Source organism: Serinus canaria, chromosome 18 (assembly GCF_022539315.1).
Source record: "Serinus canaria isolate serCan28SL12 chromosome 18, serCan2020, whole genome shotgun sequence".
Taxonomy (NCBI): domain Eukaryota; kingdom Metazoa; phylum Chordata; class Aves; order Passeriformes; family Fringillidae; genus Serinus; species Serinus canaria.
The window spans coordinates 7,642,109-7,666,591 of NC_066331.1; the positions used below are offsets into that span (position 1 = coordinate 7,642,109).

At 42.7% G+C, this 24,483-nt stretch overlaps 1 protein-coding gene across 1 annotated transcript in view; it reads left to right on the forward strand.

The window, feature by feature from the left end:
• Positions 1-24,483, forward strand: part of SEC14L1 (SEC14 like lipid binding 1) — a 44,304-nt gene that overhangs the window by 10,380 nt on the left and 9,441 nt on the right. Inside the window, exons 3-9 of the mRNA XM_030232273.2 lie at positions 13,851-14,000; positions 14,977-15,108; positions 17,567-17,695; positions 17,940-18,174; positions 18,885-18,994; positions 19,722-19,911; positions 22,924-23,012. Of these exons, the coding sequence (XP_030088133.1) occupies positions 13,851-14,000; positions 14,977-15,108; positions 17,567-17,695; positions 17,940-18,174; positions 18,885-18,994; positions 19,722-19,911; positions 22,924-23,012 (1,035 nt within the window). The remainder of the gene's footprint in view (positions 1-13,850; positions 14,001-14,976; positions 15,109-17,566; positions 17,696-17,939; positions 18,175-18,884; positions 18,995-19,721; positions 19,912-22,923; positions 23,013-24,483) is intronic.

Genomic DNA, 24,483 nt, shown 5'->3' on the forward strand with positions numbered 1-24,483 from the left:
GAACTGGACTGCACCATGAGGCCTCTCGAGCTGGTGCTGCCTTTCAGGCAGTGGCCAAGGGCAGTATCTGCCTCCAGGGGAGAGGATAGGAATGAGATAAACATATGGTAACACTCTCTTAGGATATTCTCTCATCCTCCAGCAATGGGTCTTGACAGCCCTTCTGGTCCAGAATGTGCCGTTGTCAGGAATAACATCTCATGTGCTTGATTTCTTGTGCTCCCAATCCTTTCTGGAGCCCAGTGAACTCTGTGGTGACACCCTCCAGCAGGAGCTGGTGCTTCATGACACGCTCTGTCAAGAGATGGATCCTTTCCCTGGAGCCTGGCAGAGCTTGCTCAGCCTCACACCTCCTGCTCCTTGTGTCAGCAGAGGCAGCCCAGCCTGGCTCAGGCTCTCTGTGCTGCCTGCCTTCCCAGATCTGGCAGGTACCTCCCTCAGGTCATAAATTACTCATTTTCATGGGGCTGCTCTTAGTAAGTTCAGTAGTTTATGATTTCACATGAGGAATTGCTGCTCTGTACTCTTGGTTTTCCACCATCATTTTTTTTACCTTTTTGAGTGTCTCCTGATACATCAGACATGGATGTAAGGTGGTTTTTTGTTACACTTCCTAGCTTGAGATAAATAGTGTACAGGCTCCAGACCCTATCATGCTGCATTTTAATGACATTCCATTGACATTAGTGAATAGTCAAGACTTAAAATTATGTACTTAAAACTTTTTAATTGGTTTGCTTAACAGAATATGGCTGCTCTCTACCTGGCAGTTGATATTTTGCTGGTCCAAAAGCCAAGCCAAGGCCTTGCTATTTATCTTGAATTTTGTGTTCTCCTGCTGAAGCTCACTATACTGAGTCTTGGAAGAGGGAAATCACTGGTGCAGTGCTTAGAGGGCAATTGTCTCTGGGCCAAATGAAAACCTGGTGGGTGAAGTCTGAGGCAATGAAGTCAAACCTGTTCTACTGAACCTTCATGGAGGGGGGGACAAGTCTGGAGAGTTTTTTCCTTGTGCTTTCCAAGTCTTTAACCTCTCAGGCAATGGTTTAATGAGGAATTCTGCACCCACACTGTAGCAATGCTGTAGTCATCCTGTCCTCCTCCACTCATAAATTAGATTTTGTCTGCGCAATAATAATTTTATTTGAAATAGCCTAACATATTCCAGATGTTAAACACTTTGTAACAGACCTTCTTATTGAAAGTGTCTGTGATTCTAAGACCAAACAAGTGATGAATACTAATTATAGGACTCATAAAAGCGAGGCTTAAACATGGTACAATAGAGCAGCAAGGAATATTTGACTGTTCTAAAAATAGATCCTCAGTGGACACAGTGAGATTGCAGCTGAATTGTAAAAAACTGACTGCAGAGGAACCAGACACGCAATTTTGTTAACTGGAAAAGGAAAGGGGAAGCCAAGCACCAAATTCTGCTTTCAGTGTGGCAATAGCCTGTGCCTGTGAAATGCCTGTCGGCAACAGAGCGTGCTTGTGATTGTTCAGCTGCTGTAGGACAAGGAATGGTAATTAGGAGAAACGGTAGGACAAGCTTAATGATTTACAGTTGCTCTTATGTGTGTTTCTTAAAAAATTCACAGGGAGATACGTTCCTGTGTTATGGAAAGGGCTGTGTATTGCCAGTGTTGCAGAGAATTAGGAAGTGCTTGGGAATAGCTCACATTCCTCAGTAATCACATGTCGGTCTCCAGGCATTGAAGCTTTCCTGGCCTGTCGCCAGCCTTTGCTGTGATGCTCTTTTGGAGGTCAGCCTCTTCTCCAGAGTGCTTTAACCTTGAGCCAAAACAGTCGTGTCCTGTGCAGTTGGGGTCAGAAGCCAAGTTTCCTCTCGGAGGAACTACTGAAGTTGACTTTAATTGCAGGGCACATTCTGTCAGACAAAGTGTTGTGCCCGGAGCTACGTGGCTTCTGGGCCAGACTGATTTCCATCTGTCTTGCTTGGAACAAGGGCAGGGCAGGTATTTTTCTCTGAATTTACAATCCTGTTGCAAAGTGTTTGATACAAACAAGTTACAGTGACATTGCAAGTCCATCTGGGATTGCTGTGGTCCCCACGAGGCCAGGCAAGGGCTGTGGGTGTTGAACGGCTTAGAGCAGCCCAGCTATGAAGTCTTGTCCTCAGTGTTCCACCTTAGTCTAGACCAGAGCAATGTCAGTTGTTTTCTAACCAGCAATTTGGTCTTGGTCTCTCAGTCATAAGCCAGCCTAACCTGAATGGTCAGGCTTTCCCAGCTTACTCCAAAGGAAAGGAAGATTAAAATGATTTTATTTGCATTCAGCATGGTTGTTAGGTTTTCTGTCCTTAACCTTTTGTTTTTCTTGAGGAAGGAGTGGTACTCGCCCAACTTCTCTATTCCAGCTTCTCATTTCAGGGGTTTGTGTTTCAGGATTATGCAGAGGCTGCAGTTGAAGTTTGTCTTGCTCACTCTTCAGAGGAGTGGCACTTGGGCGCTTTGGGCTGTCTGGACTTCCAGAGGGAGGAGGAGGATGAAGGATTCTGTTGTGTGTGCCTGGAAGGCAAAGCAGGTGTAACTCACATTCCTGCACAGCCTGTCCACTTTCTCCTCTGTCCTGCCCTCACATTAAGGTGTCTTCTGAAGATGGACTTTAAGGTTGCCATACAAGAATCAATTATTACACAATTCCACCTGTGCAAATTTATTTAAGCAAACCACAGATGACTCAGATCTGTTTTAGAGTAACCACTCTTCAAATTAAAGTCAGGTTGAGGCATGTCTTTGGTTATTGAAGATCATCTTTTACAGATAGAAGATGGAATGTTAACCCTTTTCTTCAGCTTGCATCCTTTATCCCCAGTTTGTTGTACCTGCTGAATTGGTGTACCTTTTGTCATCAAAGCTTCAAATAAAATTGCATTAAATCATCAAAAGTGTAATTTTTATCTGGAAGAAGATGGAATCTCTGTGTTTAGCAGAGTGGTTTTCAAGTAGTCATGAGCCAGTTCCCTTCCACTGTCATTCCATGCAACATGAGGCCCTTGTAATTTTGCTGGTAAAACTTCTCTGAGCACTTTTATGAAATGAAAATGCCCAGATGTTGAATGGAAGGGAGCACTGAGGGGGATAGAGTAGAAAGAGCCTGCATAGGTGGCTTGACTGGTCCCAGCCCTGATGAGAACTGAGGTTTCTGTGTCTGGCTGTTTCCTTCTGGTGCAGAAAGAGGCTCTTTGCTTGCTCTGCTAAGTTGGTGACCACAGCTGAATAACTGAACAGTGAACTACCAGTAAAATTCCACTTACCTAGAACAGAACCTCTTCTGAATCTCCTGCTTTATTTATAAGGCCTAAATTATTTTAATGAAATATTAAAGTATTAAAATAACTTCAGGCATGCTTGAAATCCCTGAACACTGAGGCTGAGATTCTTTAGCCAACACATTTATGCTGCCATACAGAGGAAGTTTGCTGCAGACCTTCCTGTCCCCCAGAAACTCCTTTTTTTGCTCCTGCATTTTGCCTTTACTTCTAGTCCCTTCCTTGCTTTTGGTTTTGGGCAGTCTTAAGTGAATCAATGCTTTTTTTAGTATAACTCAGATTTGTCAAGAATGGTTAATGAACATATGTTGTCAAGTATTTCCTTGGACAGGCTGAGAGTTTTACTATATTTAGTTGCAGGTACTGTCTAAATGGAGCATTTTTTTCAATAAGCTGACTCTGAAATCCTCTTGATTTCTGGTTTGTGTGCTGGTAGAAAAACAAGTACTTCTTTGCTTCACATTTACTTTGCAAAGAATATAATCCAAAACTCTGAAGTGTGTGTAAACTTTTTCAATCACTACAAGGAAATGTGCTTTTTTTCCCCCTGAAATTGTCACTATCTTTTTGATAGTAGGCAGGGTTTGATGTCTGCTGTAATTTAGCAGTAGAAAATCAGTTCTAAATCCTGTTCCTGAAGGTGATACTAATATGCATAATCCCATCTAGTTGATTCTTAGCCTGAATTTCTCCAAAACATTCTGTACAACAGCTACCAGAGGTGAATTTGTTGCTGTGTCCTGTGATTGACAGCTGAGATAATGTCCCAAAGTCCTCATGGTTTGGGGTCATGTTTTGTGATGTAAGAATGTTTTGGTTTCAGTAGGACTCCTGATGCTTTCTCTGTGTGATGACCTCAAAGGAAAGAAGTTTAAACACAAGCAAGACAAACTACAATGGATACCCAATTTTGGGAACATGGTGTGGATGCTGTGCTGAGTTTCCTTGGAGAGCTGTCCAGTTTCAGTGACATTTTGCAATGACCTGGAGGGTGTACTGAGCAGTGTGGTATTTTCAGGGGTGGACTGGGCAGTGCTGGGTTAATGGTTGGGGCTCAGTGGTCTGAAAGTCTTTTCCAGCCAGAATGAGTTTATGATTCCAAGTGCATTCCACCTCAAAGCCAGGTTACATGAACTGGCCTGCAGGGTAGCATTTAGAGCTATTTAAAATGCCAAACTATGCATTTGGTCTGGATTTGGAATGTAATAAAAGCCAGTAAGTGATCAACACTGTAACCATGGAAATGCCTGAACCACAGAGAGGAACAGAAATGCCAGTAATTGTGTGTTGGTGCAGTTACTTTCACTTGGAAGTGCTTTGTAGCAGATTAACACATGAAAGGTCCTGCTATCAGAAATCCAGGGTGGTGTGTGATGTGTAAGCAGCCCTCTGTGAGCTGCAGTTTCCTTTATAACACCATTTCAGTGATATGTCATGATTTTTGTGATGGGCTGTGTATATCAGCTGTGGTTTTGCCTGAAATTTAACATGAAGCTGTTCCTTTTGCACTGCAGAAGACTTGGAAGAGATTAAATAGGTGTGAAGTAGCCTAGATTGTGTCTGCAGAGCTGTGTGGAGATAAAACTCTGTTCTGGCTCTGTTCTGAAAGGTTGTTTTGCTTCCCCATGCACATCCCTGGTGTTCTGGATGAGTGGTGGTAAGTGCTGTTTGAAGCCAGGAACCGAGAAAAAATTGTCTCTACATTTTTATGGCCTCAGAGTAACTTAGTGGAGCCAAAGCACAAGAACTTCTGTGCTGTTTCCTGTCTCCATAGAGATTTTTAATTTACTGAATCAAAGCCCTTCATGCAAGATCACAAAGCAGTTATTGAATTTGAGTTCAGTCTGTATACTGGGTTGTTTAGGAATGGTTATGGGCAATGTCCTCATTGTTTTCAGGAATTTGCAGAATGGATGTGAAGCTGGGAGGATTCTTGCTGTGTTTTTTTAGGATTTGAGCAGCAAATTGTCTGCTTGGCATGTGGGTAGGGCTGTTAACCTGTTTGGTAGAACAAATAGATAATGTTTGTTCAGTGGTGATATCCAGTGAAGACAAGATCACTTTAACAGGTAGAGTCTATTTGAAATGTGCAAGAAACTTAACTGGTATTTACTTAACTTGAAAGTACTGTGGGCTTCTAATACAGCTTCTAATATGTAAAAATGGACAGAGCAGCCTTACCCTCTTCTTTTTATAGGAAGTAATAAAATCTGAGGCTTTATATAGTTAAGCTAGGGGTGAATTTAAATGTATTGGAATAAATCTGCTCATCCTTTCTTCCTCTTTCTTTGTGGACATTCACAAGGCACAAGTGGGTTGTTCATAGCAGTGTAGAGCCTGAAATCCTTTCCAGTGAAACCTGACTAAATCAAGAGAACCCCTTAAACAAGTGTAGGCACCAAGAGAAGACAAGGACAAGTAGAGATAATGCTTTTCTGTACACTTAATAAAACCTTTTCTCCCATGCAGAACTCTTGAGTGCCAGAGGAGCTGTTGAGGGCAAGAATTAATGGCTTTGGTAAATGCCAGGAAAAGAAATATTATTCACCTCATTTTCCTCAACTCCTGCTTTCATGGAGAATTTCTCAGCAATTTCATTTCCATTCCACAGAAGGAGAGGTGAGCTGAGGAAGCTCAATTTGCTGGCTGCCAAGCCAGTTGTTCTTTCAGATGCTTTCTTGAGACAAGGATACTGAAAAGAACAAGTCCTTGTAGCACTTCATGATTGAACAAGGCCCAAGGAAGCCCTGGTGGTGTTAATGAAAAGGTTTTGCAATGACCTTCAGTGTTTGTTGGGTGTAAGAGCAGCTTAGAGCATGGGTTATTTAACATCTGTGGGTGTTGGAAGCCCAGGGAGTGCCTAGAGACTGTGCAGGGTTCTGTAATGTCTGGGAGGTCAGGACTCATTCAGTGTGGGAAGTCTCTCCTGGATCTTCTGAGAAGAAGAGATGCAAACCTGGGCTGTAAATTTGAGCACCACTTCAGTGCAGTGTCATAAATACAGCATTTGAAGAATCTGAATATCATGCTGCAGTAAGTTTTTGAACCACTGACAATTTCTCTTCCCAGATACTCAACCTGAAAGCTCTGATCTCTGCCTTGGAGAACATCCAAGGTTGTTTTCAAAGATTGCTTCTCTTACTGTTTGAGAAATAATTAACCTTCAATTACAACTCATGAACAACATCTGTGCAAAGTAGATTCTTGTTAGTACTTGTCTGATTTCTATAATAATGTGTTTGCGTGGTGTATTAAAAAAAAAAAAACAAACCCCAGAATTTCAAAACCAAAAAAGCCATTGTAATTGTAGTCCAAGGATTTGATTCATAATTACATAAACTTTTACAGACTCCTTTACTCCTTTATGAAAATTTTAGACTAACTCCATTGTTTATGAACTTTAAGGTAGGAATGTACTCTGCAAAGGAGAAGGAGCTGGGCCATTTTGCCAATTACTTGTGAATGCTTTGCTTTGGAAGACTGGATATGAACAGAGCTGTAAACTTACACTCTTAATGCACTAAAGATCATTTAATTAGAAAGTTCCAGGTCACTTCTTACACTTGTGCAGTAAACAGGAACTCTTTAGCCTCTAAAGGAGCAGAATGTTTGTCTTACTGATATTGACTTGTCCTATTGATTTTTCGGTGTAACTTACAGAAGGGTTATTTATTTTATCTTGGGTACACTTAATAGGCATCATTAATACTGAGGTGGCCAAATTTCATTGTACCAGGAAACAGAACAGAGGGTGAAGACAATCTATTGTGTTTTTGAATGACTTGTGCCATTCCAGGGTAAAATGGACTTTTTTGGTCTGTAATGGAGGGAGGATACAAGAGGGACAAAGTAAAATAAGGTCAGCATGCAGTTGTAAGAAAGTGTGATGGGGAGAAAAAAATTTGCACAATTCTCCTTTCTCCTGTAGCTTAGAGTAAGGGTCCACTCTCATTTGCCAGGAGAATGTCAGCTCTCATTTTGGGAATCCTTTGGAACACATCCCAGCACACGGAGCAGCTGTGCCTGCAGAGCTGCCTGCAGAGCCAGCTCTCTGCTCCTCACACCCTGCCCAAGGACAGCTCTGCTTGGAAAGGCAGGATTTTCCTCTCTTCTGTGAAATTCTGCTCTGCATGGAGTAGAAGAGCTTTTTCCTGTTGTAAAATGAATGTATTTAAACAAAGGTATATTTGAATGTGGGGTATTGGGATTTGGTTTCTCTTTTAACAAACCAAGAGGAAACAGAGCCTTCCTTTTTAATCAATGCTTGCTGCTTGCTTCATTTGTCTTAATCCTTAAAATCTCTGCAGTAGCTCTCCTTCAGGTGAAGAGTTATAATTTTTAATTCAAATTGCTTCCACACAAGGTATTTCCTGATGTACTTTCTAATTACTTACTGCAGTTCAGTGATAAATTGTTAAGCAAACATTTTGTTTGTTGATCTTGCTCTGATAGCCAGCAGGTTCACCATTGGTGAATCTTGCTGGAAAAGCTGTAGTGTATTTGTTTTAGTTCTATTTGAACACTTTTAAACACTTTTAAAAAGCAGAAATTGCAATGGAAGGCTTAAATTCTTTTTTTTTCCCTTTTAAAGTAAGTCATAGTGTTCTTTACACTCTGACTAGTCATATCTTGATGGCATAGACTGTGCTAAGATTTACAGAGAAGTCAAAGGACTGTTAAGCAACCTCATATTTGTTGAGGACCAGAAATGGCACATGAAGAAAATTTTTGTTTAGATGATACCCAACCATTCACGGCCAGGTCTGACCCTGCTGGGTTTCTGTAGTCCCCACAAGCCTCAGCTGTGGTCGGTGTAACTAAAGCCCTCTCCATCTTTTCCACAGACAGTTCTAGAACTGAGTGCTTGCCAAGCAGCCTTTGTTTCCCAGCAATAAGAGAATAACTCCTCTCTTTGTAAATGAGAACATTTAATGAGGTGAAAACACAGCGGAGAGAAAAAACACTTAAGCCTCCTGAGCCAGGGCTGCTGTGGAGAGCTGCTCTGAGGGGAGGGTCCCTGCACCAAGCCAAGGGGAGCAGGACCTGCCTGGGACCCTGAACGTGGCCTTGGAGTGTGATGGTGTTTGAGGGTCCCCAGGATGAGGGAAGAGATGAGAATCTTGACTCCATGTTTCAGAAGGCTGATTTATTATTTTATGATATTCCATTATATTAAAAGAAAATGATACTAAAAGTATACTAAAAAAAAGAAAGGAGAAGGCTAGAAATCAATGAATAATAAAATCTTGTGACTGACCAGAGAGTCTGACACAGCTGGACCAGGATTGGTCATCAAGTAAAAACAATCCACATGGAACCAATCAAAGATGCACCTGTTGGTAAGCAACCTCCAGACCACATTCCACAGCTATCAGAGAGTTATTGTTTACATTTCTTTTCTGAGGCTTCTCAGCAGAAAAATCTTAGTGAAAGGATTTTTATAAAATGTATCAGTGACACTTGGAGGACTTGTCCTTGCAGAACTGGCTTCACAGGAGAGTCTCTCCCCAGAGAGCTGCCTACCTTTGTGTTAAACATGGTTGTGCTTCCCCAACGTGCAGTTTGCTTCACGTTCCCTCTTCCCGGTGCCTGGGAGTGTTACCTTACCAAAACCCCTATTTCTGGAGCTCCTTGAGGTGTATCCACTGTAACCATCTGCTGCATGCACGCCCCCGAGCTGATCACTCCCATCTGAGCTGCCATCCCTCAGAGCCACTGGCACTGAGATCACACTGCTTTGTTCAAGTCTCACCATTTTTATGCTGCTTTGAACAAGTGTCATGATTTTTATACATATGTATGGATTGTGAAGGGAGTGATGGAGAGCTCTGAACAGCAGAATACAGGGCATGAAAAGTTATTTGCTGATCTGTGTGAATTCATCCAGAATTGTTTCTTTTCAAGTTCAGCTGCCAAGAATTTGAAAGCTCTTGGTTGCCCTGCCGTGGGTCACTGCTTTTCTTATTGATCTGCAAGATGGGGGAAGGGATACAGTGCTCTGCAGGAATCCTCAGGCTCCTGGAATGCAGCCTGTGAAGCCAGGGCAGCATCGTGCTTGAGTGACCCTTCTTGTTTCTTGTGTTTGTGAATAATTCAGAAAGCCCACACACTGCAAGTGGATAGGGGAGCACAGTGAACTTTGGGTATGCACTTGCACATTGGTATGCACACATGCTCAGGCTCCGCAGGCAGAAATTAAAATTAGCACTGAGTGCTGCAGATGAGATTGGACTGCCAGGATGAATCTGTTCATGGCTTCTCTTGAGGTGCCCTTGGAAAATGTGGTGCTGCTCTTGGAATATTGCTTGGCCAGTAATTTTGGACAGAAAGCATCAAAAAGAAATAAAACATCTTAACAGCTTGATTCATGTCATTAAGCTGTTAAAGCACTCAATATGCTTATTTTCCTAAATGGTAATTGAAATTCCTCTGTATTTCACCAGGTTAGAATTTCTGTTTGTAGGATTCACCTACTAGAACAGCATAGCATAACTTGGAATATTTTTTTTTTCCTCTTTAAAGTGTACAAGTTAGTTTTGAGCCATTTAATGGAAATACTAAATAATCCCTGTCCTGGAAGGCAGGAGACTGGGAACATGTTAATCTGGCCAGAGAAGCTGAGTAATTTATTTGCATGAGTGACTGACTCTCCCTACTGAGGACTGAGCACATGCTTATTATCAAGGTATTTTATTAGCCCTAGGCATAGTTTGAGAAGGAAAAAGCCAGAAATCTTTGAAAACTGGGTTGAGGGGGTCATACCTAAGTGCTGCTTTCAAGGTGGTATTTTGAAAGGAACTTGTTAATCCTGATACTAGAATTCCAAAATCTAAGGGCTGTGGCAGCATGTACAATTCCCTTGGCTATGAACAATGACTGCAATGGGTTTTAAATAGTCTGACTTCTGAATTGCTTTCATGTCTTCAAACTCAGCTGAAATACTAGCAAGGATAAAAGTGGAATAAATCCTGTTATTTTGACTCTACTCTGAGCATGAGTTGCTAAGGGAAGCAGTTGGAAAAGCAGCTTTATTACAGTGCTATTTTGGTTGAAATTATGCTTGTCAGTGCTCTTGCTGTTAACATGCATTAAAAAAGTTAAATTTGTGGTTCAAGCTGCTTCACCAGACTGTGTTTTTCTTGATGCACAATGCAGCTTCTAATGGATCAGAGTACACAAATGTTCCAGAGGCTGGTGGGAAATGTAAAAGTACATTATTGAGGAGCTGCAGAATTGCAGGCTCAAAATCCCTTTTTGTAAGATCTGTACACACGTGTCTCAGCCACAGAGGTGTTGTGACTTCATGTCAAGCCCAGCAGCAGCTGCAGAGTTTTGGGGACAAGCACAGCTGTGCTTTTGACTTGGGCTCTGTGTCAGTCTCCACACACCCTGTGTGCTAAATGTGACAGTAACAGTGTAATGTTCTTGGAACGCCATTCCTGGGTGCATTTAGTGCTACAGCAGCAGCACTTCACTCCTCAGGATTTTCTGTGGCTGCTTCTCTTTTGAGGAACTAATTGTCTTTGATAGTATCTGTACAGTGAAATTGAAACACTGAGACAAAGGTGTGGAATATCTGATTTTATTTGTGAAGAGAGACCTATCTATCCAGGTTTCACCACAATGCTGTCATACAAGGAAGGAGCAATATTTTATAATAAATTCTGCTTTATCAGCCTGCTGGAGGAACACTGCATAATGCAGTTCAGTTATTTCCTGTCTGCAAAGCTGGATTTGAGACAAAATTTCTGGTTCAAAACACTTCAATAATGCAGCAAAATCCCTTCAGTTCTCTTGGAAAATAAAAGCAGTGTTTGATCTTTCTTTAATTTTCTCGTGCTCCTTGAATAGCTACAATCTTGGCCATGCATGTGCTGCTCTCACTCACGTGGCTCTTGCTGTGTTGTACCATAAATTACAGGTTTTCTTCCTGGGCTGTGCTGGTTCGTGGTGAAAGATCTGTCAGTGTCCTGTAGCCTTTAGCAGCTTTTTCCTGCCCACTCTGCACTGTGAAAGTGCAGTTTGTCCCTCGTGAAGGCACAGCTGTGCTTGAATCAGATGGAGTCTTTTAACGTGGCCATGGTTTGCTCTGATCACCTTTTATTCCAACCAGGCTGTGCTGAGAAATGGTGCATTACAGGAATATATTGGCAGTGGGACATAAATAAAATCTCAGTAAATTTGACTGTGAACAGTTTGCTGTGTGTATGTTCTTCAGGGAGAAAGTATCCTGAGTTGCTGTTAATCTCTTGGAAACCTTCAAGTACTTTTCTGTGAGCATTCAGCTTGCCAACTTTTGGCAGATAATTATTTCATTCTCTTCCAAATTGAACACATTCAATTCAGTCCTGCCATTTAAAACAACATATTCTTCTTGGGCTTTTTTTTTTTGTTCACAGTTCAGGGGCAGGTAATGCTCTGAATTGCAAGTGTTCACAGGACAAGCATGAAGTGTTTGGAGGACTGAGATGAGAAAAGTGTCAATATGTGCAATGAAGGAGACTTGCAAAGGCTTTGGCATAAAGGGGGCTGTTCAGATGGGGAAAAGTTGTCATCCGAAGGTAAAAAAGACTTTGAAAAAAGTGAGAAAAATAGAGACCTCCCTATTAGATACCTACTGCCCTTGCTCTCCTTTCTATAAAGTAATTGTAGAATAAGGTCCTCAAACAATATAAACAAAGCAATCTGAAAATGAGAAATGCTTCTAAATTCTGCTTATTCTAGAAATGTTTTCTTTTTCTGACTTCAACTACAGTCAGTGCAGTTAAAATAGGGATTAATTATGAAGAATGCTGAAATTTTTTTCAGGGAGAGGACTGAGATACTCGTGAACAACTGAAATGTACAGCCTTCTGTCCAGAACAAGAGCCTTGTAAAAGCAATAAAACTTCTTTGTCATACCCACAGAGCAAAAGAAACTTCTTATTCTATGTGAATAGGACTCATCCTCCCTTTGTCTCGGAGCTGTGAAGCATTTTCTCCCCCAGTGCTGACTATTGTGTTAGAACAGCAATGCTCTGTCCCTGCTATTGTGCACACATCTCTGAGCCCAGGAGTGATTGCTGTTCTTCAGTCAGACCCAGGCAGCTGTGCACAGATGGGGTCTGGAGCAGGGAGTGTGTGTGACCCCTTCCCTGGCTGCACTTCTCTGCCTTACACAGCAGCTTTATGAACTTGGGACAGTCATGCTGCAAAAATGGTTTAAAAATATGCACAAGGGGAAAAAAGCTGACACTGTTTTAGTGCCTTACACCACTGTCACCATAGAAACACAGCCTTCAAAGTAGGTTTGAACACTGGTAATGAACTGAAGTATTTTAATTGTTCTAAAGGGAGAATGAAGAGACCTTTTCTGTTCCAGCCCCACCATTGCATACTTTGTGCAGCTGCTGCTTGTTTTGTTCCCCACCCTCTCCCTCTTGGTGCTGCAGCCCAGCTGTTGTCAGAGTAGTTGAAATCATCTAAAAGGACAGAGTGGATATTTTACCACTTTTCAAGACTTGTTTCATGATGCTCTCCCAGATTTACTTAATCTAAGCTTTCTTCTGCATTGGGACATCTTGCAAAATCCTAACTCTTCATCAAAGCCAATGAGGTTCTGATAGTAGCAAAAATGAAGGGAAAGCAGGCTAAAGAATTACTTGCTTCACTGCTACCCCATGTGGGAAAAAAACCAAAAGCCAAAGAGAGGCAGAGAAACATCAGAGACTGTGAAAGAAAAAAATAAGAGCTCTCTTGTATTCTCCAGCCACAGTGGTTTTGAAATCTAAATTCAACAAGTTCATTAGTGGGGATAACACCCATTTTCCTCTTATTTGTTTTACTGATCCCAATTCCTTAACTCTCCTGTCTGTCTGATTTAATACCATCTTTTCTGTGTGTCAGGTATTTAAGGGATGAAGTTATTTACATGACTGTGTTTTTTAACCAAAATCAAAGCTGTACCTAGCTCTGCATTATTACAAGAAGTTTTACATTTTCAGAAGTGTGAAATGAGCTCATTGTATTAGACTGACTGTTGTTGGACAAAACTGGGAACTGATAAACTGCAGTGAAATCATTAGGAACACTCTGTGCCCAGGGAGCTTGAGAGCTCTATTAGCTTAAGAAATAGCTTTTGAAATGTTTTTATTAGACCTTGGGGAGCTGTATGAAATCCCTCTAGACAGCTTGGTGAAACACCGGTAATTAGTAAGTGGGTTTTTTTAATCCAAGACATAATTGTTTTGTCTTGTGGTATTTTAGGACTGGAGGGTCTGATTTTCCTGTTATCAAGGGGGTTGTCATGGTACAGAATGAATAACTTCCTTTCCAGAGGGAGGGGAGGAATGGGTTATTTTGTGTGGTTTAAAAACTGCCTTACTGGCAAGGAACCTATTAATAAATGGATTGTTTGGAATGCACTGAGACTCTTTCAGCTGTAATGTGGGTTCAGGAAGGCTCGGCCCCTTCCACGGAAGCTCTGAAGGGCATTGAGCCTCCAAATGCTGGAGGAACTCTGCACACCCTCAGGAATTAATGGTGATGATTGTTTGTTCTCTTTCCATCGTGACAGGCATATGAAAGGAGGTTTCCTACGTGCCCTCTGATCCCCATGTTTGTAGCCAGTGACACTGTAAACGAGTACAAGAGTGAGGATGAGGCCATCCACGTGATCGAGCGGCGCTGCAAGCTGGACATCGATGCACCACGGCTGCTGAAAAAGGTGATGAGCTCTGAAGTGCCTGCTTTGTCCTTCTGGATATCCCTTCACCTGAATGCTGTACTGTCTTGGTTTGACAAGACAGGTGTCTGCTCATGAAGGCAGGAGCCTCCTTTAAAATGGAAAATGTAAACCCCCTCCCTACAAATTATTATAATTTGAAATTAAAAGGCTCTCAGGCAAAGATATGGGAATAGGAATAACAGTTCTGTACTAGGAAAACTAAAAATACAAATGTAATAGTACAAACAAAAAAACAGCTGATGGACTGAGAATAGGAGCTGAGCCTCTGTGTGTCACGGTGGTGGCACAGTCCCATCCCAGGGGGGCTCAGGGTGGTGGCACAGTCCCATCCCAGGGGGCTCAGGGTGGTGGCACAGTCCCATCCCAGGGGGGCTCAGGGTGGTGGCACAGTCCCACCCCATGGGGGCTCAGGGTGGTGGCACAGTCCCATCCCAGGGGGGCTCAGGGTGGTGGCACAGTCCCATCCCAGGGGGCTCAGGGTGGTGGCACAGTCCCATCCCAGGGGGGCTCAGCCCTCCTGCAGTGCCAGCTGTGGCTCTGCTGGAGCAGGGATCCTGCACAAGGGGGGAGTTTTCCTCTGCAGCTCCAGGGCTGCTGGAGATGGGCCTGCTCTCCCTCTGGGAATGCAGGGCAGCAGAAAGCTGCTCCTCTGGGAATGCAGGGGGCAAAGGCTGCTGGGCTGTTCCCAGGGCAGATTGGATCCAGGTAGGAATGCTTGGCTCCTCCCCTGGGCAGAGCATCTCCCCATGGGATGGTGGAATTGGATCAGCCCTGCAGGGACACTCAGTGGCCATGGACAGCAGAGATCTCCTGGAGGGAGGGCTGGCTGTGGGAGAGATGAAGAAAACTGCCCAGTGAACAGCAGAGAACTGCCCCAGCTCTGACAGAAGGAATAGAATACCCCAATTTCCAACCTAAGACATGTACCGTAACAGAATCTGTGCCTCTTCCCCAGATTGCAGGAGTGGACTATGTCTACTTTGTCCAGAAGAACTCTCTGAATAGGCGGGAAAGGACTCTGCACATAGAAGCCTACAATGAAACCTTCTCTAACAGAGTCATCATCAACGAGCACTGCTCCTACACAGTGAGTAACAACAGGCCCTTGGTGGGGCTGCAGATGGAGCCAAGGCACTGTTCAGATCTCAGGACTCAAACAGAGCTTGGGTTGTTCCTGGCTTTTGCCTTGCAAGAAAAAAATAACCAACATGTGGGAAATGAATTTGTAGAGAATGTATGCATCTGTATGCAAACCTTGAGATAAGAAATGCTGGCTTAGAAATGCCATGGAATAGGACAGACACTGCTGAGAGAGAAATGGAGCTAGAAACAAGTTTCAAAGGATGGCCTTGCAAGAAAGACTGGATACTTTAGAGAAATAAAACTATGAAAGATGCATTGTAGTAGGACCCACAAGGGGTAATTTTAGAGGTCTGGCTTTAAAGCATTTACAGCATGCTGTGGCAAAAGCTGATAGGCCAAGAAATGCTTATAGTGTATTGTAATTAGGAAATAGTTGGCTTCTGATTGTAATGGCGTGAATTATAATACCTGTATTGTCTCACCCTTCAAATGAGACTGGAAACGGAATGAAAGTTTTTAAAACACCTCTCAGTTACCCCATCTCTGGGTCAGAAAAGAGCTTAATCCAGCACCATCACATTGCCCTGAGTGATAATTGTTAGTGTTAAATGTAATACACTTGACTCAAAAGCTGAGACATGTTTGGCACCCTCTTGCTTGAGCATCTTCTCAGAGAGCAGAACACAACATAATTTGCTGTGTTTGACAGCTCTGTTTAGGCAAATCTGTGCTTTGTAGCAGCAGTGTGGGACTTGGTGAGGCTGTTGACATCCTGACAGAACTGCCAGAGGAAAGTTCAGCTAATTTGCCTGCTCAACTCAGACAGGAGTTCACTGAGTCAGCTATGTGCTTTAACCTCCCTTTTTTCATTGTTCCTGGTCTTCAGGGCAAATGTTGATGCAGAGGAGTCTGGTGGCAGGCCTGCTGCTCTGCTCTGGTCATGGTTTATTTCTGAATGGCTCAGCCCACCCTCATGGGCTCTTGCAGCATGTACTGTAGAAGTAGAGTTTCAAATTGATGGTAAAGGTCAGATCAGAGCTGACAAATGTGACTGATTTATCTGTATTGTAGCACTCTTTCTAGGTCATAACATTTTCTGTTGTGTTTAACCTGTGCTTAAAAGATCACTGGGTGCCAAACCCACTTAACACTATTATCTAATATTTTTATAATTATTTCTTCTGTAACTTCCAGAGTAAATTTAAGAATACTCTTCCACTTACCAGCAGTTTTTATGTGAAAGCTCTGTTTAAACAGGGGAAATGCTGTACAGAAAAGTGCATGTGGTAAATATGTATAAAACACAGCACTTCTCTATGCCCATTTGCTCTACTCAATCAAGAAATTAGATAAATACAAAACCAGGTTTTTAATGGAAGAATAAATTATTTCTTAAAGTTCATTTTTATTAAAGGTAACTTATAATTGAATTTATGAAAATACAGGAAGATTCTTAAATGATGTTATTATGAATTGTACTTACTGAGGCTGTACAAGCTATTCTTGTACCTCCCATTCCCTAATGCAGAAACCAAAAATGGGGGTAAAAGGGTTTTTTTTTCTGCAGTTGTCTCCTCATAAATTGTTGATCCTGTTCTTAGCCAAATTTAGCATGTTTTGAGGGGGAAGGGAACCCTAAGGCATCAGGCCAGTTACATGCTCAGAAATCCAGCCTTTTGTGATGTTTTTATAATGACAGATTCAGAGCCCAGCCTAGAAATTGCTTGAACAAATCTATTTCAGCTGAAGAGATTTTAAATAACAGCTTTTTTTGTAACAGCATCAGCATCGGTCATAGAATTGTTTAGGTTGGAAAAGCCCTTTAAAATTGCATCCAACTAAAAGTCTATTTCAGGATCATGTCAGTAAAGCAAGAGATAAGCTAAGAGGGAAGGTGCCAGCTGAGTGAGGAGTGTGCACTTCTGTCTGTGCCATTATCATGGGAGAGCAAACTAGAACAGTTTTCATTCTTCAGAATGCTGAAATACCTCCTAGGTCAGTGTGAGAACAGTGTTTTGGCTGTTCCTTGGAAACACATTGGGAGTGCTGCCCCTGCCCTTGCTGCAGGGCTCAGCCTGGCTGAGCTGGCCCTGGGCTATCAGCCACAGCAGAGTTCCCTGTGCAGGCTTTTACCCTGTTCCACACACACCCTGCAGTCCCAGCCCTTATCTAGACTGAGGGACTCTAGAAATGTGCACTCCTCTGGCTCTTGGCTGGTGCACTTGTGTTTCTCCACCCTCCCCTTTCTTGTTAAGACCCAAAAAAAAAAGGCTGTGGGAACAAAAGCCTCTCAGCTTTTTGTCCTTTGGTGTTGCCGCTTCCCAACTGTGAAGCAAGTGAAACAAATTCCTCTCAAATGATTTTGACTGTGTGAACCTGTAAAACAAGAAACATTTCAAATATTGTGAGGGAGAAAAAAAACCTAAATGGATAACTGAGCTGTATGATCTTCTGACTTGCAGGTTCATCCTGACAATGAAGACTGGACCTGTTTTGAACAGTCAGCAAGTCTGGATATCAAATCTTTTTTTGGTTTTGAAAGCACAGTGGAAAAGATTGCCATGAAGCAATACACCAGCAATATTAAAAAGGTGAGCCTGTAGTTGGGAAGGATGTGCCTGGCTGCAAGTCACCAAAAGACAATGAGGCTGCTGCTAAGTAACAGGCTGCTCTGCTCAGAAACCTGGGCTGCTTTGCTAAGGGCATGGGGCACTGTGTCTGTGTAGGGCTGTTTCAAGTGAAATCTTTAGAGGTCTGATTAATTTTCAGCCTAATCCTTTCTGTGTCTAAATGTGTGGGGTTTTCAGCAGCTGAAGTAAATTTTCTGTTTTGAAGGGAAAAGAAATAATAGAGTACTACCTGAAGCAGCTGGAGGAAGAAGGAATAACCTTTGTCCCTCGCTGGACTCCTCCTGTTGCATGTAAATCAGAGAGCAGCACATGCCACCCAAGGAGACCAGTGTCACCTGCCATTAATATCCCAGAGTCTGCCACAAAGGAGGGCTTGAGCAACAAGGAGATCCTCAACACCTCCAGCAGCCCCTCGGAGCCCACCGCAGGAACGCCCGATGGTATGGGGGTCTGATGTGTTCTACTGGGAGGCTTTGTGCTGGAGAGGCCCTCAGCACTGGGCACTTCTGGGCAGCTGAGGAGCTCCAGTTGGCTCCTAAGTTGGGGACAGACAGTGTTCACCAAGCAGTGACACATGGCAGAGCTCAGGCAGCTGTTACAGGCTGAGCTTGTGAGTAGAGATCAGGTATGAGCAGAAAAACTATTTGGTGTTCGTTGGGTTGCAAAGGAACATTCTGCTCTTATCCTGAAATTCAGGGGTGGTTGTAACTATAGGAGTGATGGGGAGGAAACAGCTGAAACTTCCCTAGATAGTCTTCTGGGAATTTGGGAAAATTCTTGCACTGGGAGATCAAAACTTCTCTAAGTATTTCTAGAAGCAGCAAGCCCAGTGGTGCTGTGGAGCTCAGATTCACATTGATGAATCTGAGTAGACTGGCAAAATGCTTTTAACAAATGCCTGCTTTTGCTCCTTCCTTAGCTGCAGAAGGAGAATTTTATCTTCTTCCTGAAGATGACTGTGTTTGTTGCCTTGCTCATCTTTTCATTGGTTCAAAGGAGCCTTATTCAGTTCTGACTGCACTGTACACAGCAGCCACTTTGAGACAGCAGCACATCAGATCACAGCAGCCACTTTGAGACAGCAGCACATCAGATCACGTGGTGCTTGGTCAGGTCAGGAGCACTCTGATCACCTGTAATCTCTTTTTAGATAAGTTGGATGCAGACTACATCAAGAGGTACCTGGGGGACCTGACCCCAATGCAGGAGAGCTGCCTCATCCGCCTGCGGCAGTGGCTCCAGGAGACGCACAAAGGCAAGGTGAGTTCCTGGGGGTGTCCCCTGGCTCAGAGAGAGTGACACACAAGGTGGGCCTGAGGAAATGCCCTGTCACACCCCCTGGGGCTGACTCTTTCTGCTAAGTTGCTCTCCGCGATCAAAACCTACATTTAAGCAGTGGCAATTCTTGAGTTCATTGTGACTGTCCAGCTGACTTTGCAGCTGCCCTGCTTCAATAATTAGCTTGAAAGCCTATCAGACTGTCAGTTAAACTGCCCCAGGGAATAGCATGAGTTTTATAAGTCTTCCTGGTTTCTACAATGACTTTATTTTTATATTTGTTTGTTTTGGCCAAACATCATAGTCTTAAATACTGAAAAACTGGTAGGAGTGGAGCACTGATAGCAAGGCTGGGGTTTTTCTAGTGCCTTGTGATTTGCATGTGTCTCAGCTTCCTCTAACTTAACAATAAAACACAGTCTGTGTTCTGTCCTGATTTATTTAAATTGGACTGGCTTGGCATGGCCATGCAGGTGGAAATGATTACATTAGAGTTCATGAAATTTTTATATCTTTTATGAAGGTAGCTGCAGTGCCTGACAGGGCTCCTGATTTAGTTTCAAACAAAGGCTGATGTTTTTTGAGTAACTCCCAGTGTTACCATCCTCACGCATTGGTGCAGGGCTGCACATTTTCTTGTTTCTATTGTTTGGATTTCTGTTCTTGTTTCAAACCTTGAATGCAAAATTTGGTTTGGCTTTGTTAATAGATCCCAAAGGATGAGCACATTTTAAGATTCCTGCGTGCCCGGGACTTCAACATTGACAAAGCAAGAGAGATCCTTTGCCAGTCACTGACGTGGCGTAAACAGCACCAGGTGGATTATATTCTGGACACCTGGAATCCTCCCCAAGTGCTCCAGGATTACTATGCAGGAGGCTGGCATCACCATGACAAAGGTATGGTTTCAGTCCAAAATATGTATTAAACAGCCTTTTTACCTTTTGAATCAAAGGTGATAGCTGTCCCTCTGTTAACTAGAGGTGGCTGGTTAGAACTTCTAGAGACATTTTAATTGATGGAATGTTTTGAGTTGAAAGGGAATTTAAAATAATCTTGTTCCATCTCCCTCCATGGGCAGGGACACCTTCCACTAGACCAGGTTGCTCAGAGCCCTGTCCAACCTGGCCTTGAACATTTCAGGGGCATCCAAGGCTTCTTTGGGCAGCCTGTTCCAGTGCCTTGCCAGCCCTTAGCTGCTGGAGGCAGAGTCCTGGATCAGAGTCTTTCTGACTAATACTGACATACTTAAATCTGCTTTGCCAGGAGCTTAAAAAAAGTGATTAATTGCACTTCTCTAGTGCTCTGAGATACTTAGAAGGGTGTTAGGCAACTGCTGAGTGTGCTCTTTCAGTGATTAAAAGGTGTTTGTAAATAAGTATGTCTTCGTAATCAATTTATTTCTGATGTTGCATAAGTCTGCTGATGGCATAAATGAATATTTATTTGGTATTACAATCAGCTTAATGATGAGAAGTGGAATGTTGCAAAAACATCAAATAGAGCAGGTTTGTTTAAGAAGAGAAGGAGCTTTGGCTGAATTCCCTTTGTGCTGTGAGCCACAGCCTGCCACACTCCCCTGTCCCTCTGCTTTATCGTGCACTGATCTCATTGCTAATACATACATAGAAATGAAACACGTTGGAATTTGTGCCTTGAGGCAAGCTGGGCTCTTCAGATAAGGAAATGATCTCTTACTGTGAGCGATCTGGGCTCTTGATTGAGTCTTTTCCCACCAGACACCATTGTTTCTGCTCAGCTTTTCCTTTTCCAAGCAGCATATGAAACAGGGCAGGATGCTGTCAGCAGTGGTGGCCAGGAGACAGGGAGGACACAGCAGAAGTTTAATCACAGAGCTTGAATGGCTCTTCCCTGCTGCTCTGGGTTTGACAGACCTCAAACTGAGAAAATGGAAAATGAGAACGTGCTTGTAAAGATTGTAGGGAAAAAGACCTGTTAATAAGTTCTCCCTTTCAGCCCGTTCCTTGTCTGTCCTTTGCAAAGACTTCCTCTGTCAATTGCACACAACTGGGTCCTGCCAGTGAGCAGAAAGGTGCAGAATGCATCAAAGGCTTGTTTAATGTTCTTCTGAGAAGTTCTGCAGTCTTGTGGTGAACTTCATGCCCCCTCCCTTCCCCTGCAGTTCCTTTGATCTCTCTTGCAGCATGCCCACAAGTAAAGCATGGCTTTGTCAATAATGGAAACACCATTTCAGAACTGAGCAGTTCTCTATAATTTAAAACTTTACAGTGGTAGGTTCTTTTTTTAAACCCTCTTTTCTAGTATTGCTTCTTTCCTCCTACATATGTTAAATGTGCCAAACTTAAGCTGGCTGAATGCTGTGTGACTTTTAGTGCTACAGCAAGGGCAGCAGTGATAATGAAGCATGTTGTTTAGAATGAGCTATCAGTGCTAAAGAAAAGAAGTTATTATTTTGGCTTGCAATTAGCACAGATTTCTATACATCTGAATGGCTCTTATTTTGACAGGAATGCTTCAATCTAATGTCTTTTTAAAACCACAAAGCTCTAATGTAATATAAATTGTACAGTGATAACAGAGCACTGTCAGCTGAGAGTCTCCTTCATGTGTCATTTGGGTGGACCAGGGTTACTGAGCTGTTAGTTTGGGTTTGGAGGCATCTCTGTCGGGGGGAGGGAGGGAGACCTGCTATGAAGCTTAATAGCAGTTTTTGTTTAGTGTTTCAAAAGCTAAACAGTACATTCCAAGATAAGTGTGTGCCCATGTTAAAATAACATTTTCTTTTATTCCACCTGATAAAACATAAAACACTGTGAACTTTCATGGGGGCAGTCTTTGTCAAATAAATAACTGGCCTTGACTCTGCAGTTTTGGTTGTTTGTTGGTTTTTTTAATAGTGTGTTTTTTGCAGTTTCTCTCCTTGTGTCCCAAAGGACTTAAAGATAACTTGATAAGCTCTCTTGCAGCTATTGGAGGGGAGCGAAGCTGCACAGACAACAAGACTTGAGGGAGATTTTTATGTAGAAAGCTTCATATTTTTCTTCTTTTTATATTGTTTGCTAACATACTCCATTTTATTAGCTGGTGATTGTTTAGCCTGTGTATTAGAATAGATGAATGAAAGCCCAACAGAAAAGCATCACAACTTTGGAGGGAGGCTGGGAGCTGTTTTCTACAACTAAGAGCCAAAAATGCAAACTTTGATCATCAATTTCAGCCAACACAGTAATTCACCTTAATGTCTGAATATCCTACCAGTGTCAGGCTGCCCCAGTGTGCAGGCTGACTGTGGATGGGCAGGGCTCTAATGCAGAAAGTCCAGCTGAAGCTGATCTCTGGAGCAGGGTCTGTTCTCACCAGGCTAACCTGCATTAGCAGGGCTGTGTGCCAGTGTGCAGTGGCAGAGCTGAGTGTGGCTCCATCCAGCAGGCTGCAGAGGGCAGGCTCTGGGTGAGCACTTGGTTTCATTAATTCCCAGATGTCAGGATGGCTGTTTTTCCAAAAATGTTGCTGTAAACTCTCCAGAGCACTATTGCATCACATGTGATAAAAGCCTTGGAGCCCTCCTTGCAGCTCTGCAGTTACAGGAAAGCTTCAGTTCATTGGTGTACCTGAGCTGTCCTGGAAGCTAAGAATAGTCTGTGTCATTAATTGTGTATACCAAGGTCTGGAGTGAACTGATGTACTCCAAGTCCTTTGAACTTTCCATGAAGGTCAGGGAGCTATTTCTGAATCAGGATATGATCATTTTGCAGCTCATTTACAGCTAATCTGTTGGTGTGGCTGCACAGAGTGATGTTTATGTTGCCGTCTGCTCTTGATTCTTCCTCGTACAGGGGAGGTTTAACTGTTAAGGTTTGTTTCCATCTGAATTTTTTAGAAGAGCTCTCTCAAATGTCTCCTGCTGTGTGGTTTGTGTCTCTGTGCAGACGGGCGCCCGCTGTACGTGCTGAGGCTGGGCCAGATGGACACCAAGGGCCTGGTGCGAGCGCTGGGGGAGGAGGCCTTGCTGCGCTACGTGAGTGTCCCAAAACAACACACATTGCAGTCAGAAAGCCCCATGAGAAAAATGCCAATCACTTGGGTTTGAAATTTTAAAAGTTTAATAGTAATAAAATGGTTATAAAAATAGTAATACAACTAGAGTAATAATAATTTGGACAGTTTGGATTAGGACAATAGAAACAAAGAGTTACAATGTCCGGGTACCTTTTTCTAAGCCTGAAAAAGGACACACATTAACAGAGGATTAACCCTTAAAAACAACAGCCTGTTGCATATTCATACATTTCATATATGATGCATAAATTCAATTCAAATACAGGATTCTGTCTGGTCAGTGTCAGCTTCTTCCTCTTAATCCTAACGGCATCGCCCTGCCCAAGCGAGGCAGGAAGAAGTTCATTTCTCTTGATGAGAGAGCAATAAATTCTTTCTCTGAAAGATTCAGGTGTCCTGTGGCTTCTATCTCAGTGTGAGTCCTTTCTTTAGAAAAAAAAAGTATCCTACGTAGCATAGTTTCTATTTTAACATTATGTTATAACCTAAAACTATATTTAACACACTACTTAAGAGAATTAATACAGCATTACTTTTTAACATAACACATATAATATTCATTTCAATATTTGCAAAAAGCCAATCATAAAATACACATTTTTCACACCCTGGGTGTTCTCGTAATGCTTCTCTTGGGGCTGTTTCTCTTCTGCTCCCTTCTACTGCAGAGCAGTGCAGCCTAACTCCCAAATCTGTTTGGGGAGGAGGCACAGTGCATTGGTGCAGGCTGCCAGAAAATCAGGCCATGATAGTGTCATGGGTAACATTTCCATCAGTTTTTGGTTGGAATACCTCTGAAAGCCCCTGGAAGCTGTTCCTGGTGTGTTCTGCAGGCTGATGGAAAGGTGGAGTTCCTGGCAGCTCCTGTGGTTACTGATGGGCATTTGCACAGATTCTTCTGCACTTGTGCAGGGCTTCAGACTGCAGTCCCTGCTCTGGTACAGAAGGGAAAATGCCACACTCAGCATTTTGTCAAGCCTGTACTCCAGGGATTAGAATAATGTATTTTTAACAAAAAAGTGCTTGCCTGTACTTCTGCCTTCTCTAAAGTCATCACTCAGACTGTTACTGTGGATCTGCTCAGTTTCCAAGCAGAAAGCTGGCAGAATTCCAGGTTTGAACTAACTTTTTTTGACTCCTAGTAATGACAGGAGCAGCCATAGTGACTGTTAAAAACAGGGAATGGATTTTATTTTTCTCTCCTAGTAGCATTTCCAAGCAGACACTAACTTTTGTTTGCTTGCCCTAGTTCTGTTTCAAGGTTACTTTCTGTGATTTCAAAGGGGGCTTTAATTTCTGAGTAATTAAGTGTATTTATAGTGGTTTCTAATGAGTTCTTTGGCAGGGGGGAAAGTTTATGCTGGTTTGATCCTGTAGTTTCAATTAATCTTTGGATCTAAACATATTTTCTTTATCTTATCTACTGAATT